The following is an 18,860-nucleotide window of genomic DNA, read 5'->3' on the forward strand; positions in this document are numbered from 1 at the left end:
TGCCAGAGAAGTGCAAGGGGGCTAGGAAAACAAAACAAACAAACAAAAAAACTTGTGGTTCAGCAACATCTACTAAAAAATAATAGAAAAACTTCTTACAAGTCTGCTAGAGAAATGCCACTCATACGTATATGCCTAGATGGAGAAAAAATCCATCATATACTATGAATAACCAAAATAATGAGGCACCTCAGAAAAAAAATGAAAAAATATCAAGAAAATAAACTTAAAGACATGGAAACATCTGATTTAAATGACAGAGAATTTAAGATTGTAGTTCTGAAAAAAACTCAGCAAGATACAAAACAAAAAACAAACCCCACACAACATAGATAGCAAGTTGAATGAATTCAGAAACAAACTCAATGAACAAAATAAGTACTTTAACAAAGAGATCGACACTTTAAAAAAGAGCTAAATAGCCCAGCTGGTGTGTCTCAGTAGTGGAGTGTGGACCCATGCACCAAGATGTTGTCAGTTCAATTCCTGGACAGGGCACATGCCTGGGTTGTGGGCCCAGTCCCCAGTGGGGGGCATGCAGGAGGCAGCCAACTGATGTTCTCTCTTATTGATGTTTCTATCTCTCCCTCTCCCTCTTCCTTCCTCTCTAAAAATCAACAAAGAAAAAAAAGAGAGAGAGAGAACCAAATAGAAATTCTGGAGATGAAGAACTCACTAAAAGAGGTCAAGAATGAGCTAGCAAGCATAGCAAATAGAGCTGGCCAGATGGAGGAAATAATTAGTGATGTTGAAGATAGAAATATAGAAATGATGCAAAAGGAATAAGAAAGAGACTTGAGCATAAAAATTAAAAAAAGAAAGAAAGTAAAAAAGAAAGAAAAAATTCTACGAGAACTATCTGACTACATCAGAAAGAGCACTGTATGAATAATGGGCATACCAGAAGAAGAGAGGAAGAAAAGAACAGAGAGCCTGCAAACAGATACTTAATGAGAACCTACAAAACCTATGGAAAGAGCTAGATCCTCGAATCCAAGAAACAAAGAGATCACCTAATTACCTCAATCCAAAGAGGCCTTCTCCAAGGTACATTGTATTAAACTGTCAAAAATAAATAACAAAGAAAGAATTCTCAAGGCAGCCAGGGAAAAGAAGAAAGCAACCTATAAAGGAAAGCCTGTTAGGTTATAATCAGACTTCTCAGCATACTCTCTACAAGCTAGAAGAGAGTGGAACCAAATATTCTAACTACTGAAAGAGAGAAATTACCAGTCAATAGTAATGTATCAAGCAAAATTATCCTTTAAATAAGAAGAAATAAAGACATTTCCAGACATACAGAAGTTGAGGGAATTTATTACCAGAAGACCTCCATTGCAGGAAATACTCAAAGGGTTTATTCAACCTGAATCATACAACAAAAGATCACAAAACTATGAGTAAGATCACTGTTATTTCACAGTGTAAATAACAAAATAATAAAATGGGATGGGTGTTAAAGGTCTGAAATTGCAAAGAGGAATGGAGATTAGATGACTGCAAAAGAAAAAAGGACTACTATATATGAAACTTTCTTTTTCATAAAATTAATGGTAATCACACACACACAACAAAAACTGAGACCATAACTTAAAAAAGAGGGGACAGAGGAGAGAAATACAAAGGAAAAGAACCAATGATAGCACAGATCTACCAGAAAACAAAATATAAAATGACTATTGGAAATCATCATACATTAATAACAACCCTAAGTGTATATGAACTGGATTCAAGAATAAAAAGGTATGGAGCAGCAGATTAGATTAAAAAACAAACAAACAAACTGAACCATATGCTGCCTTTGAGACATATCTAAGCTTCAAAAACAAAGATAGTCTTAAAGTGAAAGGGTGAAAAATGATTCTCCAAGCAAAGAGCATCCAGGTGTAACCATACTTATATGGGATGAAATAGATTTCAAGATAACAAAGGTAACAAGAAATAGAGATGGACATTTTATAATGATAAAGTGGACAGACATTACAGCAAGAAGACCTAGCACTTCTCAATATAGAGGCATCCAATCAGAGAGCACCAAAATATATAAAGCAACTACTAACAGAACTAAGGAAGAGTTGATGCATACCCTTCTCAAACACTTCCAAACAAACTGAAGAAGAGGAAATACGTTTTAACATATTTTATGAGGCTAACATAACCCTAATACCAGAGCCTGGAAAGGATAACACAAAAAAAGGAAACTACAGACTAATATCGCTGATGAATACAGATGCAAAAATCCTAAATAAAACAGTAGCAAATCAAATACAACAATACATTAAAAAGTAATACAACACAATCAAGTAGAGTTTGTTTTAGGGCACAAGGATGTTTAAACAAACACAAATTAATCAATGCAATACACCATTAACAAAGCAAAATAAAAATTATATGATTTTATCAATCGATGCAGAAAAAAGCATTTGATGAGATATAACATCCATTCATGATTAAAACATTCAATCAAATAAGTATAGAAGGAAAGGACATCAACATAATAAAGGTCACATATGATAAACCCTCAATTAATATCATACTCAATAATGTACAACTGAAAGATTTTTCTTTTTATAATTTTTTTTCTGTTATTGATTTTTAGAGAGAGAGGAAAGGAGAGGTAGAGAGAGATAGAAACATCGATGAGAGAGAACATCAATTGGCCTCCTCCTGCATGCCTCCCGGAGATCGGGCCCACAACCTGGCATGTGCCCTGACCAAGAATTAACCTGGTGACATCTTGGTGCATGCTCAACCACTGAGCCAAACCAGCCAGGCTGAAAGCTTTTTCTCTGAGATCAGAAATAAAACAAGAATGTCCACTCTCACCACTCTTATTCAACATAGTTCTGGAAGGCCTAGTCAGAGCAATAGGGGAAGAGAAAGAAATAAAAGGCATCTAAATCGGGAATGAATAAGTAAAAGTGTCACTTTTTTTCAGATGACATGATCTTTACATAGAAAACCCTAAAGACTCTATCAAAAAACTATTAGAAACAATAAATGAATGCAGTAGAGTTGCAGGATACAAAACGAATGTATAAAAATCCACTGCATTCCTACATGCTAAATTTCAGGAGAAAAAAAAACAACAACATTTATTTTGCACTTGCAAGAAAAAGAATAAAATATCTAGGAAAGAACTTAACAAAGGATGTGAAGGACCTATACACTCAAAACTACAAAGCATTTTTAAAATAGATTGAAAAAGAAATAATGAAATGGAAATATAGGCCATGTTCATAGATTGGAATAATCCACAGTTAAAATGTCTGTATTACCCAAAGCAATATACAGACTTAATGTAAGTCTCATCAAAAACTCAATGGAATTTTTAAAGAACTAGAACAACAGCAAAAAACAAACAAACAAACAAACAAACAAAAAACCCATCAGATTTGTATGGAATCACAAAAGACCCCAAATAGTCAAAGCAATCCTGTGAGAAAAAAAAAAAAAAGTTGACTTCAAATTTAACTACAGAGCAACAATAATCAAAAGAGCATGGTATTGGCAGAAAAACAGACATACAGACCAATTGAACAGAATTTGGAACCCAAAAATAAATTCATATGTATATGGGCAAATAATTTTCAATAAAGGAGCCAAAAACCTACAATGAAAAAAAGAAAACCTTTTCAATAAATGGTTCTGGAAAAATTGTAAAGCCACATGCAAAAGAATGAAACTAGATTGCCGTTATTCTTCATGTACAAAAACTAATTCAAAACGAATCAAAGACCTAAATATAAGATCAGAAACAATAAATTACATAGAAGGAAACACAGGTACCTAACATAAACTTTTATCTTAGAGAAGATTTAATAAATTTGACCTGAAAGGCAAGGAAAGTAAAAGCAAGAATAAATGAATGGGATTAGACCTAACTATAAAGCTTCTGCATAGCAAAAGAAACTGCCAACAAAACAGAAAAGCAACCAACTGAATGGAAGAAGATATTTGCAAACAACAGCTCCAGTAACTCAACAGCAAACAATCAATCCAATTAAAATATGGGCGGAAGACCTGAACAGACAAGTATTCCAAAAAGAAGTACAAATGGCCAAGAGATATATGAAATGATGCTCAACTTCACTAGCTATTAGGGAGTTGCAAATCAAAACTACAATGAAATATCACCTCACACCTGTTAGAATGGCTATTGTCAATAAGATAATAACGAATGTTGGAGAGATTGTGGAGAAAAAAAAAAAAAAAATTCTCATTCATTGCTGGTGGGAATGTCAACTGGTAGAGCCACCATGAAAAACAGCATGAAGGTTCCTCAGAAAATTAAGAATAGAAGTAGCATATTACATAATAATCTCTCTTCTGTGTTTGTACCTTAAAAATTTTAAAACATTTATTCACAAAGATATATGCACCTCTATGTTCATTGCAGCATTATTCACAGTGGCCTAGACATGGAAGCAATCAGTGTCGTTTGATAGATGATTTGATAAAGATGTGGTACATATATACAAAGGAATACTACTCAGCCATAAGAAAAGGCGAAATACTGCCATTTGTGACAACATGGATAAACCTTGAGAATATTACGCTAGGTGAAATGAGTCAGTCATTATAAGCTAAGATTCATGTGATTTCACTCATATGTGGAATATAAAACTGAAACTCATAGACACAGACAACAGTGTGTTGGTTACCAGAGGAAAGGGGGTGGAGGTTAGTAAAAAGTAAAGGGGGGCAAAAATATGGTGACGGAAGATGATTTGGCTTTGAGTGGTGGGCAATATCTAGATCATGTATCATAGAAATGTACACTTAAAAACTATATAATCTTATTAACCAATGTTACCCCAATAATTTTAATTAAAAAATAAAGGAATAGAATTAGGCAGCAAGCTATGATTACACTCTTGGCCTCACTTTGAAGCTGAGAGTTGCCATCTCTGGGCAATAAATTCATGGCAATGTTTTCATATTTGCGTCTTAGTTTTCCATGCATTGTGAATGTCAAAGACACATCTTGATATAAAAGAAAATATATCATCCCAATCTTATTTACAAGCAGGAAAATGAAGGTACAAAAGTTAGATTTTTAAAAACAGAATTTTACTTAGAAACATGAGCAATACAAACTCATTTTGTTTCCTTATGTTAATCTAAAATTAACTCAGAGTTTTGAGCTGATTGCTGAATTAAAATAATGAAATAATACATCTACAAATGTTTAAATATTAAGCAACTTAATTTTTTGTTAAATTTTAGACAACTGAGTTTATTTTATTTGATTTTTTTTCTTTACTGATTTTTACAGAAAGAGGAAGGGAAAGGGAGACAGAGATAGAAACATCGATGAGAGAGAACATTGACTGGTTGCCTTCTGCATACCCCAACTGAGGATCCAGCCCACAACCTGAGCACGTGCCCTGACTGGGAATCGAACTGGTGACCTCTTGGTGCATAGGTCGATAATTAACCACTGAGCCACACCAGCTGGGCTAGACCACTGAGTTTAATATCCAGTTTTTGATCATTGTATTGTGTATTAAGTAAAATTTTTTTCACTGGTATTATTGCTAGCAGGATATAATAAAGCTCTTGTGGAAATAATTGAATGAAAAAGGATAACTAGAATGCAATATTGGGTTGATAGCTTAATAATTTAAAATATTTTTCCAGTATTAGGTTTTTTTATTGGCTTTAAATTTGGCATATCAATTGAATTGTTAAGGATACATAGAACTCCAATACATCAACTTAAATGTACTATTTGCTCTCACATTGATTTTTGGATGGAAAATAGTCCTATAACATCTTAATGTAGAACATACTTTTTAACTTTCAGACTGGATTACCTTTCCATATTTAATTCAAAAGAAAAAGTGTTAGAGAACAAAGATAATGGTTAAATAATATGTAAGAATTTTCCCTAAAGATATTTTAAATGATTAATAGTTCTATTATTGATACTCTTACTGTTATAACAGCAATTTATAGAATTTATTATTCTTGTTTGTTATTTATTTTCATTTTGTGGCACTCTCAGGGCTACCTCTCTTCTCAACCTTTCCCCAGTATTCTCACCAATCATTGTATATAGGGATATACTTAAAATGTGTAGGCCTCTATCACAGTGGTTCCTCATACCTAGTGTCAAATAAAGACCAGCCTACTAGACCATCTCAAACATAGATGTTAAATTCATGTCAACTTTGAAGGGCCTAAATAAGACAAATATAGATATTTTAAAGGGGTATATTTGCCCACAGGAACCAGAAAAACTTAAGGCTATACAGTCGATAAATACTGTTAGATATTACAAGATAAGGAAGAAAGAAACCACATGGAAAATTACATATAATGAACTATAGTTTTTCAATGATTTTGCCATCACTGATCATCTACACAGAGGTAAACTTAATCTTATGGATAAGACACATCATAGTGATGTATAGTTAGGCTATGGACCTTCCTTTGGAACTGGCTGAAATGAGTACATGCATGACATTCCACTGCCTTTTCCCTGGGATACCTATTACTTTCTCTGCCGAGGCTCTTCCCCAATGAAAAGCATCAACAAAGACAAGGGAGCTAGCCAAATATTCCTATTGGATGAGACTATATTAAGAGCAGAGAAACACTGAGCCATCTGTGAAAAATATATTGGAAGTTTGTATTGTTTTCTTTTAAAGGAAGGTAATTTTTACAAGAAAGATACAGCAATCCCAGAACGGTTGCACCATCGATATTTTACAACTACAAAGCCATGTTACCAGAGATGGTTTTTCCATTCCCATAACAACTTCTTGAGGAACTATCCATATGGAACATCAATGAATACTTACTGTCTGTAGCTGACCAAAACCACCAAGACGGCAGGAATACAGCAGAGGATAATGATGAAGGCCAGAGCCAGCAAGGCCCCTTCTGTGTAGCCTAGACTTTCTCCTCGCTTTTTAATGCTGGTCACTGCCTCTGGAGTCCGGATCTCCAGAATGCGTCCTCCTTCCCCATAATGTGGCTGAAAGTCTTTATTGATATCGAGCAGTTTGCCATCCAAAAATCTTTATTGTTAGATAAATAGTAAAATTAATAATATTAACAGAGATAAGCCTTTTAAAAATAAAATCTTTAAAATACCTTTTAACACCTTTAATTAAAACATAAACTCAGACAGAAATCTTACTGTGAATAAAAAAGCATTATGAAAAATAAGAGCAATAAAAAAAAACAATTACATATCTATACACATATACACATCAAAATTTAATAACAATGACCTTTAACATGCTTATAGACTTGAGAAAAGTCATTATCAATATCACTGAGCTTAATATCACTATGTTGAGATTATTAATGCTATTATGTTATTCAGGTGGAATAAAATGTAATATTCTACATTTTATTGCATAGTTTAAATTTACATTCCAGCATTTTATCTCCTTGAGTCTTCAGAATAATCCTGTAAAGTAGAACATTGTAATATTGATTTACAGCAGGCCACAGAGTTGTACAAATTGAAACAAATCTGAGACACCAACTCAAGCCTTCAGACTCAAATATATTTGTGTTCCACACATTGTCTCAAATATCACACTAAAACAATGGTTTATGGCAAAAGATGAACAAATTAAAAGGTATTTTCTATTTGGAAAGAGAAGACAATAAATAATGCAGGTACTAAACCAGTGTAATCAGAATGACAAGAGTTGGTGGTCAGTTTAATCCACTAGTTCTGGCAAACCCTTCTTCTAAACCAGGTAATGCAATTTGAACTATGGGCATTGTGTTGGGAGGAGAATCAAAAAATAATTGCTATTTAATCTTATTAGGTTAAATAATTGTGTTACATATTTTCTGCTGTAATTAAAAGGCTCCCCCCCCCAAAAAAAAAAAAATCCCTTGGGAACATTTGAAAAGTCCCTTAAAAATCTTACAATATTATTGCAACATTTGTGTTCTTAATACCATAAAACTAAAACATGACTTAGGCATTTTTCTTTTTTGAGGTTTTATTTTATTAATAAAGGTGGAATGTCTTACTGTAGAAATCGGAAAAAAAACCCAAAATATTTCAAAAAGCAAAACTGTTCATAGCCCCACATTGTAGACAACCACCATTAATATTTGGTACACTCAAGACTAATCTTTTATCTTTTTAGTATTAATAAATATTTCATATACTTGTGATTATATAGCATAGCAGAGTGAAAATATTAACTTAGAAATATATTTCTTAATATGAAAATACCATACTTCGGTTTAAAATGTGAAAAACAAAGAAATGTAAAAGAAAAATGGAAACAGCCTCATATTTCACCATTTAATGATAAACAAAGATGTCAGACTTGTGCATTTTACAGTCTATTTTATGCCTTTTTGACACATTTTATTCTAATTTTTTGAGTGGTCATGCTGATTTAAAGTCTAGTTAATACATTGTTCACACAGATTCCATATAGCAAAAAATAAAGGGAATGCTGATATCAGGTATGAATTCGACATGGTAGTTTACTAGTCTTCCTTTTTAAGAAATCTCATGGCTTAGATAATTCAATTTTAATTTTAATATATGCATTTATTACTTGTTTCCTTATGATAATATAAGACAATTAGGATTTTTTTTATAAATATGCTTTTGTAGATAAGAAATACACTTTTATAGCAATTTCCCTAGGTTCTTTTTAGACATGTTAAAAATAAAGATTTAACTATTATTGCTCCAAGTACTAGAATAGAATGAAATCATAAAACTTTTTGTTTCAATTGTTTATCAGAAAAAGTAATAAATTTCAAATGAAGTGTAGATTTAGATTATTTCAAAAGAAATACTTTTTTTTTTTTTAATTAGAAACTGGGAAGGATCAGAAATAGAGTAAGATCGTTAATTGCCGAGAAAAGTTTACCCTCATTGTGTAGAGTCCACTTGAGAGATCACAATTCTATTGGATTCCTATATTTAATATCAAATCATCTAAAGGAGGGTTTGTTAGTCTTTTTACACTAAAACAACTCAGTTGTTTTTAGATATCTGTTTTGGTTTATTTGCCAATTTAGGTAAGTTTTGTAATTGTTAACTAGAAGAGTTGTTGTTGAACCCATAGCTGATCTAGAATACTTTTCTTTTTGCTTCAGAAATGCAAAACAACTTGCCTAGGTACAAATATTCATTAGTCCTAATATTTTTCCTTTAAAAATTGTAAATTTGATTTCATTATCTTTGATACTTTACATGCAGGTGGGATGTGTAAGGCTTATCTAATTTTATTCCTTTATAATTAAGTCACTTTTACTTCTGTTACAATGGTTCACTTTTACTTCTGTTTCAATGGTTTCAAAGCACACCCAGATACCTTTTAAAGACACATGAAAGCCTTTTCATTAATTTTGCCTGTAATATAGTAAAATCTTTTAGTTGTATTTTCTTCTTTGATAGCTAGTACAATTTGTACCTCAAGGATACCTCCAATTATCAGGTTGCATCTTAAATGACCTCTAAAAATATTTGTATCTCTTTTATGATTTTTATTTCTTTTTTTAAAATCTTTTTGTTAATATGCTATGAGCTTTTCATGTATATACTTCATGGTGCCAATTTATTTTTCAGATTGGTTTCTCTTTTCAGGTAAGGTTGAATCCAGACTTCCGGTGGATTTTAGATTTTTCTCCCTGAAGTGAAAATACTGGCCTCAGGAAACTTCAGGTTTTTGGTTTATACTTTTCCGATTTCAGGACTAAGAACTCTACTGTCTCCTAACAACAATATCAATCAATGAAGAAATAATTTAATTGGTTCTCCCTGGAATGTGAGCAGAGTAAGGGCAAACTCCAACTGGCTTGAGGGGGCACTTCATCCACCACCATGTTGGAGAGGCCGATTCTCTAACAAGGGAAGAGTTCAGGTCAAGTAAAACGTATATGCCATTTCACAATCTCATACTATCTTGCTTTCCACTAAAAATTTTAAATTATTTTCAGTGGTCTTAGCAGGAGAATATTTCCAGAGGTATATAGTCTACATCTGAGTCATCAGTATGCTACTTGCTTTACTGGGTTTTTCAGTATTTAACACTGATTCCATTTCCCCCTGCTTACTCATCTTAGAAAGTAAATAGATCTGTCAAATTCAGCATCATGAAGAAACGTGATCTTCTCTTTATTCTCACCCAGTTTACTTAGTTGCTGCTTAAAAACAGTGAAGTCGAAGGGTGAGGCAAAAAACATTCCGTCCCAGTATCTTGCCAACATTAATTGATCACTGCTCTCTTTTCCTGAGATGCAATAAATTCCTGAACCAAATTCCATGTCTTCTGATTCAGTCAACTGATGAAACACATGCCAATATGTATTTCTTTTCCATTTACTTGTGTGAGACACAACTTTCAAGGGCAGTGTGTTCACCACTCGTGTACCCTGCACTGTACCTTGATGGTTTTGGTGTTGTAATGTACATATTCATATAGAATTAAAAGGGAAGATGAGCAGAATGCACTCTGTACTGCACAGAAACCCACACCTACACCATAAGGGGACAGCAATATTTTCCCTGGTAGCTACACAATCTGGGTCCCTAAAACAGGTTTACAGAATGACCAGTGGTTAATACATCTTCCCACATACATTCCACTTGGGTAAGGTTGATTTCCTTAATAAAGCATGTCAGAGATAGACCACTATTTCCTCTGAAAAATTCCAAATTATTTTAACTAGATTCTAATGAATAGTTTTTCATTTATTTGAATTTTCAGTATTCTAAATTTAAGGTTACTTTTTGGGGACTTAGGAAGTTGAAAGAAACTTTATCAGAGCTTGATAGTCACATTCTATTTTAAAATATCACTATGTTTTTAAAAACTATTTTTTAAAAATTATAGAATACATAGGCTTTTTCTACCTTTTTCATCTCTCATTTACCACCTGGACAGACTATTGTTAAATAGGCTCGACATATAAGAAAGGTGCACAAGTCAAAACTGTATGTGCTTTTTTTTTGTTGTTTAATTAAGTTTTATTTTAAAGTAATATAATCTGTTCTGAATGTGGTTTACTTTAAATCTGCTCATCAACTTAGTTTTACTGCTTCCATGTTAGAAACACTGAAACAATGATTTTATCCCATCTTAATTTTTAAATGTATGGGTTTAAAAAACAAATAGGTAAATAGACATTTACTAAATAAATGTATCACATATGAATATGCATATATTTATTTATATGCTGTTTGGTGTATATAAATAAATCTGAAATTATGGATTTTAGAACATGTGTGTATTTATGAACACAGAAACCTATCAATATGTGACTATATACATATGATTATATATCAATATATATTTTTTCAACTAAAAATATGTTTCAATTTAGGTAAGAATTGCATTCCAAAAATCTGTTAGACACTAGGTGTCACTAGATGAAAGCAGAAACTAACATGGGAAAATATTAAACTGTTGTAGAACAACTTCTACAGGAGAATATGAAGTAGTGTCTCGTTTCAGATTCTGTACTTTTTTTGTCTGTAGGATTTATAACTCAAATATTCAAATTTATACCAGAATAAAATGTAACATAGGGTATGGCCTTAGACAGAAGTGAGTATTCATCCCTTTACCCCAAGTTAAGAAAAAAATCAGATACTAATTTTTGCTGATTCAATAAATTGCTTAAAGATAGCAAGATTTGTTCTTAAAATTAAAATCTACTGGTGTCATTGAATGCAAATTGCCTCTTTAAGAAAGAATCTGTACTTTGCTTTCAAACATCCAGGGCCTTGGAGCAGGAGTGGTACCTGATGTGAGTTGACCTCAATCAACTGCTACTTGTTCATAAGTATAATAGACTTTCTGATGCCAAAAGGGAAAAGACATTCTGAAGTCATTCTACCCCACGCTTGGACCTGAAAACTGCCTGGTGTGAGGTCCCTAGGTATTGTCTCTTAGAATATTTTGGCTTGCTCTTCACTTTCCCAACAGTTTGGTGGGTTTTAAACTTTTAAGTACTTATACTCATAGCCTTAAACCAGGATTATCTATGGGTGATATTTTACCCAGAAAACTATTACTGATCATAAAAGTACTTACTTAAAAAGCTCATTTCTGTCAATGGCTCTATTGGTTTGAGGGTCGATTGCATAGACAGTCAAGTCACTCTTGCTGTAATCTTCCAGAGAAAAGGCATCCCCGTGCCGCCGAGCACCGATGGACTCCACCACCACTTTGGCACCAGGAATTTGCTCCTGAACATAGCGATCCAAAATCCTATAAATCAAACCAAGTACACACATGACACTCTGAAAGGCTTTCTGGGAGCAAAAATAATCACTCTCAACTTGAAATGACATTTAGTCGATGAAAAATGATGACAGCCTAGTTTTTTGCTAATGTTTACTGAATATGAACCCTTGGGAAAAAAAAAATTTCTCTACATTTTTTGAGCATTTAAATACCAATAATGCTGGAAGCTGAATAAGGTAGAAAGAGGTCACCAACCATGTCCTATTTAAGTCTTGACTTTTTAAATTTATGATGCCATTTGAGCTTTTACATGGCTCATGGGAAATGCCAACTATGTTGTACAAATAAAGCTGTCTATGTTTATAGGAGCCATGGGGTCTTAGAACTCTTGAGTTCATATGGTTAGTATTATAAATTACACTTCCCATAAGAGTTTGTGATACAGAACACATAGCTATATGCCAAGGAGCAGGACTAGGACACCTATTTTTTCCCTAAGGGTATGAAGATCTTTAGAGGATTTTAGCAATGGAAGAATGTAGAGATACTTTGCTAAGGCAGTTTTACCAGGTTAAGATAAAAATATTACATGAAAATATCAGAAGTTGTTTAGGTGAATACAAACAACTAAAAGATATATCATTTGGTATAAAAGTATTAATATTAAATAGAAAAGACAAAAATGTTAACCTATAGGTAATTTTTTGAAAAATACAGTTTTTTCTAATTGTGTAACTTGATATTAATTGATAGCACAAATTATTGCCATATAAGTATTTGTTTTCTACAATGTGACAAGTGGCAATTTCCTGAATGTTCTTTCCCTTATTAAAAACTTTATATTATTAATCTTTGTAGATTAGTACTAGTATGCATATTTTAAATATTAATAGACAGAAATGTAAATTAATTTTAATAACTATGCATGAACAATATTTTAAATTTACCTATACATTCAATGTTCCTTTTGGAGTTCATGCTCTAAGGCATTTTGGGGTAGGGAGGGGAAATAAATTCTGAACTCCTTTGAAACATCACAGAATAACATTTACCTGCTTTCTGCTCCCTTAAAAAAGTTGCCTAAAGAATCTGGTATGTGCTTGATTTTCCCTTGTTAAAAGAACAACGGGATACTAAACTTTGGAAGAAATGGTTGCACCATTGAATGCAATTTTTGGTGTGCATGATAGGGGACATTACAAAGAATAGCAAAGTGTTTTGTTTGTTGGTTTTGAAAGTTGTATAGACCAGCATGGTTGAAGGCTCTCTTACTGAAGTACTAGTCATTCTCACCCCCTCACAACTGCTGGTCTCTCTGCCTCGCAGTGTCAATGCTGAGACCCTTACTGAACAAGAAGCAAAAGAAGATGTGGAAAAGAACAGAAGGATTAAAGCCAGTTGTCAAACTAGATCGGAATTGAATACAGCTTCCCTGGGAACCTGAAGGAAATGGCTGTATTGCAAGACTTGGTCTAGTCTAACATCATCCTGCCTGTGTTTCAGGATTCTTTTCTTGAAGACTTGTGCTCACTTAAAAATAAGAGAGGGCTCGGAGCCAAACCATGTTATACTCTTGATATTTTGTGGGGGGCACACACAGTAATAACAATAATAAAGAGCACCGAGGTTTGACTTAAATTTTCAACTCTGTTACTTATCAACAGCATGACCTTAGGCAAGTAATTTGAAACTCTTAAAAGTCTCAGTTTTCTTAATTTAAAAAATGAAGAAATTACCTACTGCATGAGATCGTTGTGTGCATTAAATGAATGGAAGCTTTTACTCTAAATCTATGCACAGTTTTTAGCACATAGCAACTGTTCCATACAATATAAGTATTACTATTAATTTGGCCTAAATTTTGCATTTATATACTTCTTTTTTGTTTCTAATTCATTTAACTTTTATAGATCATTCTTTGTTTAAAGAAAAACATAAAGGAGAGACTAAAGCTTAAAGATCAATTTATAGTGCTTTATGATCTTCCTTGAAGTGTGTGTCTAGGCTCTTAAAAGAGAATAACGTCTTTTCAGAATTCAGGCTGCTTCTTCCTATCATCTTTTGTTTTGAATATGGAGCACAAATCCCTCCTCTGTTTCATCTCAGTTATCTTGAATTATCTGAATTGTTTCATTGTGAAGTCTAGTGTTTTGCACATGATGAGAAGTTTTTATGGTAGCAGCGGTATCACCACACTTAAATAATATGGTGTTAAAGCTGGCTAACTTCTCAAGAAAACCAGAGGTTATGCATGACCACTAGGTATCAAAAACTCTGTTTGATGAAACTTTAGGTCTGTAATGTAGAGAAAAATGCATTCCAATCCAACGAAAAGTAATGAAAATAACAATAGAGACATATTTATTAAATGCAATATTATCCAAAAGTCCCTGAAAAATAAAACATTTTCCACTGTGGCCCACAAATATCCTAGTCCCCACAGGTGTTCCTCCACTTGCACATGGCCTTGACCCCTATCTACTCCTCTGTACTCCACTAATTACCCGGACTACCCAAACAGTGGCTGCTAATCCAAAAGAACCAGACTTCTGTTCTCAAAACTAGCTAAACTTCAGCCAGTTTTCTCCTGCTAAAGCCCTTCTCCAGGGGCCTTGGGATATTTCCCAGGCTTGGCATTTTAAAATACAAGCTTGTGCTACAATTGCTCTGAGTGATTTTCTTTTGCAATCTAGTTGAATTATTTCAGAGATGCACCTCATATAAGAAATTAAAAAAAAATAACCTAGGTTTCTGTTTTAGATTAGGATGGTGTTGGGGGTCTATAATTTATACTATCAATATTGCTCAGTGGTTTAATACCTGACATAAAAAGCATATTTTAAGACCTCTAATAGAGTAGTATTACCTACGCACAGAACAAAGAAATATATATTAAAGCATGTTTGAATAATTACATTCCTGGGAATATAAAATATGTGTTTACACAATACCCCCTTTTATACTTGACAGTATTAAATTTTACCGAATCCTGTGCTCCTTGAAAATACCAAGGCATAAGAAATGCCCTACTCGCACGGCTGGCGTGGCTCAGTGGTTGAGTGTCGACCCATGCACCAAGAGGTCACCAGTTTGATTCCCAGTCAGGGAACAAACCCAGGTTATGGGCCCAGTCCCCAGTGGGGGGCATGCAGGAGGTGGCCAATCGATGTTCTCTCTCATGTTCTCTTTCATCAATATTTCTCTCTCTCTCTAAAATCAATAAAGAAAAAAAATATTTTAAATATTAAAAAAAAAAAGCCCCCCCTTCCCCGCCTTTCCCCATTGTGTTCTGGGAAATTGCTTACTGCAGAGACATTTTCCTCCTGGCTCTGATGAGGCTCAATAAAGACCCAGGGAGGCCCCTTTGCTTTCCTAGGACAAAGCTAGGCACAGAGCCTGCAAATTCCAGTTCTTTACCTCATAAGTGACCAACAAAATTCTCATTAACCAAACTTTGGTTAAGTCTCTCTCCTTCCTCCAAGTCCCTTAACTTTGATCCACCCTCAGCTGGAGGCAGCACACCACCCTCCCAAAAGACCCCTCCCAAAGCAGGCTGAGGTCCAGGTAAACATTCTCTGACTGACTGATCAACCCACTTCCCCACACAGGTTCTTTATGGTCTTGTTTACTCCCCTAGCTCCCCAAATAATCTTTTCAATAAAGTTTCTTTTCTTCTAAATCCAGATTTGTTTTTGACACATGGTACAAGTAGGCAGTTAAAGTACTATGCAGCTGTAAGAAAGAAAGATCTCTTATCCTTTGAGAGGACATGGAGGGACCTGGAAAGTATTATCCTAAGTGAAACAAGCCAAGCAGAAAAAGACAAATACCACATGATCTCACTTATATATGGAGCATAATGAATATAACAGTCTGAGGAATAGGGTAGACCCAGAAACACGGAAGTAGGGTACAGATGACAACCCTCAGAAGAGGGGGTGGTGGGGAAGAGATAAACCACAGAATTTATATGCATGTATGCATAACCAATGGACATGGACAACAAAGCCGGGACGGGGTGGGGGGGGGATGGGGGGGAGAGTGTCAAGGGGGTAAAAAAGGAGAAACATCTGTAACAAAAATAAAATTAAATAAAAAAATTAATTAATTAAAAAAAAAAGAAAAGTGTTTCTCATGCTCCTAGTGAAACCAAGGGTCCTCGGAATTCTGAGTTGATTTAAACGGCAGTTTTAAAACTATCATTTTTTTCCTTTTCTCTCAGCACATTTCACTGACCTGACCTTGGTATCTCACCTCCTTTGACCCCTATCACAGCAGATACGTAGTCTGATTCTGACTAATGGCCACAAGGCATAAACCCCTGGCAGGCTAAAGATAACATCTTGAGCTAAATTATATTTCAGCTCCTCAGCCCTAAAGTGGGATGACCCCCTTGACAAGCTCTCCTAGAAATTGGTTTTGGACACCGAAGTGGATCTCCGAGTTGTTCTCAATACCCAAAGAAATGATTTATTACCCTTATCTCACCTCTGACCAATCAGCTCCTCACAGGACCCTGAACCCCTAACCCTCCGCTTCTTGTGATTTTGACCTTTATAACAGGCAACCTACATGCCATGGGAGAGTTGGGTCTTTCAGTACAGGAGCTGGCCCTGCTCCAGACTGGCCAGTTCTCATTAATGAATTCCATTCTTTACTGCAAACCCCTGCTCATGCAATTTTGGGGCAGAGTACACAGGCAGATGAATTTAATAATTGGGCTTCAGTAACACTACTTAATATGAAATGAGTCTGCATGTTACCAGTCACAGCAGGTAATATGCAAAGATTTTTAGCAAACTATACATATAAAAGAAAAGATTGTTCAATTCTCTTTCCTTGATTTCCTTATTTCCATAGTGAAACAGCCACAAAGTTTCAAAATGTCCAAGTGCCTAAACTGCCTTTCTCTCTGTTAATCTGTGGGAATTCTGGTCAGAATTGCTTAATTGAAAATTGTCCAAAGAAACTATAAGTTCTAAAAGGTTTTTTGTTTGTTTGTGTTTGCAATTAAAAATAATAAGCAAGTCCTAATCAAGTCCTCACTGTCCATCTTGGAAAGAAAATGTCCTCCTCTGTACTGCTTACTCACTAGTAAGTGGAAACTAGTGCTCACTGATCAGTTATTTCCTTCATGGGTAGTTATGTGCTTGGGACTGTGCTCTCTATACCACAAATCCTCGTAAGATCCACAGAAAAGAAGGCTTTGGTAAACGGCATTAATGCTTCTATTTCATAAGTAGACTTCATTGCTTTTGGGCTGCAGAGCATTTATACTCTTTCCTAATTTGAAGAATTAGCCTTGTCTCCAACAGTCACACCTGGTAGGACTTTCATTGGTGGTCCTGTCCTGCCATCATCCTATGGCATCAAAGACTGCATGTGACTCAGGGCAGGCCGTTCCATTTCCTCTCTATGGAATGTGGTTCTTGAGTCAAAGACAAGATTTTCTTTTGTTGTTAATCCTCACCTGAAGATATTTTTCATTGATTTTTTTTTTTTTTTTGATAGAGTGTAAGAGAAGGAACAGGGGAGAGAGAAAGAGAGACATCAATGTGAGAGAAACACATTGATTGCTTGCTTCCTGCATGACCCAGACCAGGGCCAGGGATTGAACCTGCAACCTAGGTACATGTCCTTAAGCAGGAATTGAACCCGAGACCCCTCAGTCTGCGGGCTGACGCTGTAACCACAGAGCTCAATGGGCCAGGGCAAGACACAAGGTTTTTAAATGGTTAGAACTCATGCACTGGAGGTGACGCATCCTCCCCAGACAGAAATTGCATTTCCTCCTGTACCTGCTGCTGCTCCCCAGGCCTCTGCAGCTGCCCTCATTCTTGACTATTCCCCAGACTGTTTTTTTTCCAGCCCTTACTGACATTGTCAGCTCTCCACAGGCTTCCAGGAAATTCCCATTTGCTAAAGTTTGCCCGAGTCGATTTCTATCACATTAGAACTAGTATTATGCATATTTAATTTTAAGATTCAGATGTACCAAAGCCTGAGCAATGTTTCTAATTCTCTCATGGTAGCAACATCTGTCTGATTTCCCTATTCCTACTCTAACTGGTCCTACTAGACACTTTGAAATTCTATTGATCATATATTTTGTATTCTGTTTAAAGTTGCGGGGTTGCTCATAATAGAGTTTGATAAGAATTTGTATTATAGAAAAACCAGTCATTTAAATTTGCCTGGAATCTAAATTCTTGGAAGAAATATATCAAAATTAAATATAAGTAATTCAATCAAATACATAAAAGAATAGTATTTGATTATGGCAAACAGTTTCAAAAGAAAGAACTGCACTGGATTGATCTTCTAACAAGCAAATTCAGTTCAAATGAATTAGTAAAATAATTATAATCATTAAACCAAAATTAAAATTTCATTTAGGGTTTATTGTTGTACTTTAGTTTACAAGATCTCTAACTTATTTATAATACTTTTATGTAACTATGTTATCCTTAAACAAAGTTTTAATAACTAAACTTCTAAGGAAATATGTTGATATAAGTAACATGTAGTATATTGTATATGCATATAAATATACATGCATGTATATATTTATATGTAAATATATCAATATCTTTGTTTACATATGTTTGTCATATGTGTTTATATATAAATATATATAATGTGTTTTACTGTGCTAGCACATGAAAA

The 18,860-nt window shown here is 34.3% G+C and overlaps 1 protein-coding gene across 2 annotated transcripts in view; it reads right to left on the reverse strand.

Moving 5' to 3' along the window:
• The window catches only part of PCDH15 (protocadherin related 15), a 737,327-nt gene that overhangs the window by 23,639 nt on the left and 694,828 nt on the right, over window positions 1–18,860 (reverse strand). For both annotated transcript variants that reach the window (XM_036264711.1, XM_036264710.1), the window contains 2 exons: window positions 12,042–12,218; window positions 6,810–7,028 (listed from right to left, as the gene is read on the reverse strand). In XM_036264711.1, the coding sequence (XP_036120604.1) occupies window positions 6,810–7,028; window positions 12,042–12,218 (396 nt within the window). The remainder of the gene's footprint in view (window positions 1–6,809; window positions 7,029–12,041; window positions 12,219–18,860) is intronic.

Source organism: Molossus molossus, unplaced genomic scaffold, assembly GCF_014108415.1.
Source record: "Molossus molossus isolate mMolMol1 unplaced genomic scaffold, mMolMol1.p scaffold_m16_p_17, whole genome shotgun sequence".
Classification (NCBI taxonomy): domain Eukaryota; kingdom Metazoa; phylum Chordata; class Mammalia; order Chiroptera; family Molossidae; genus Molossus; species Molossus molossus.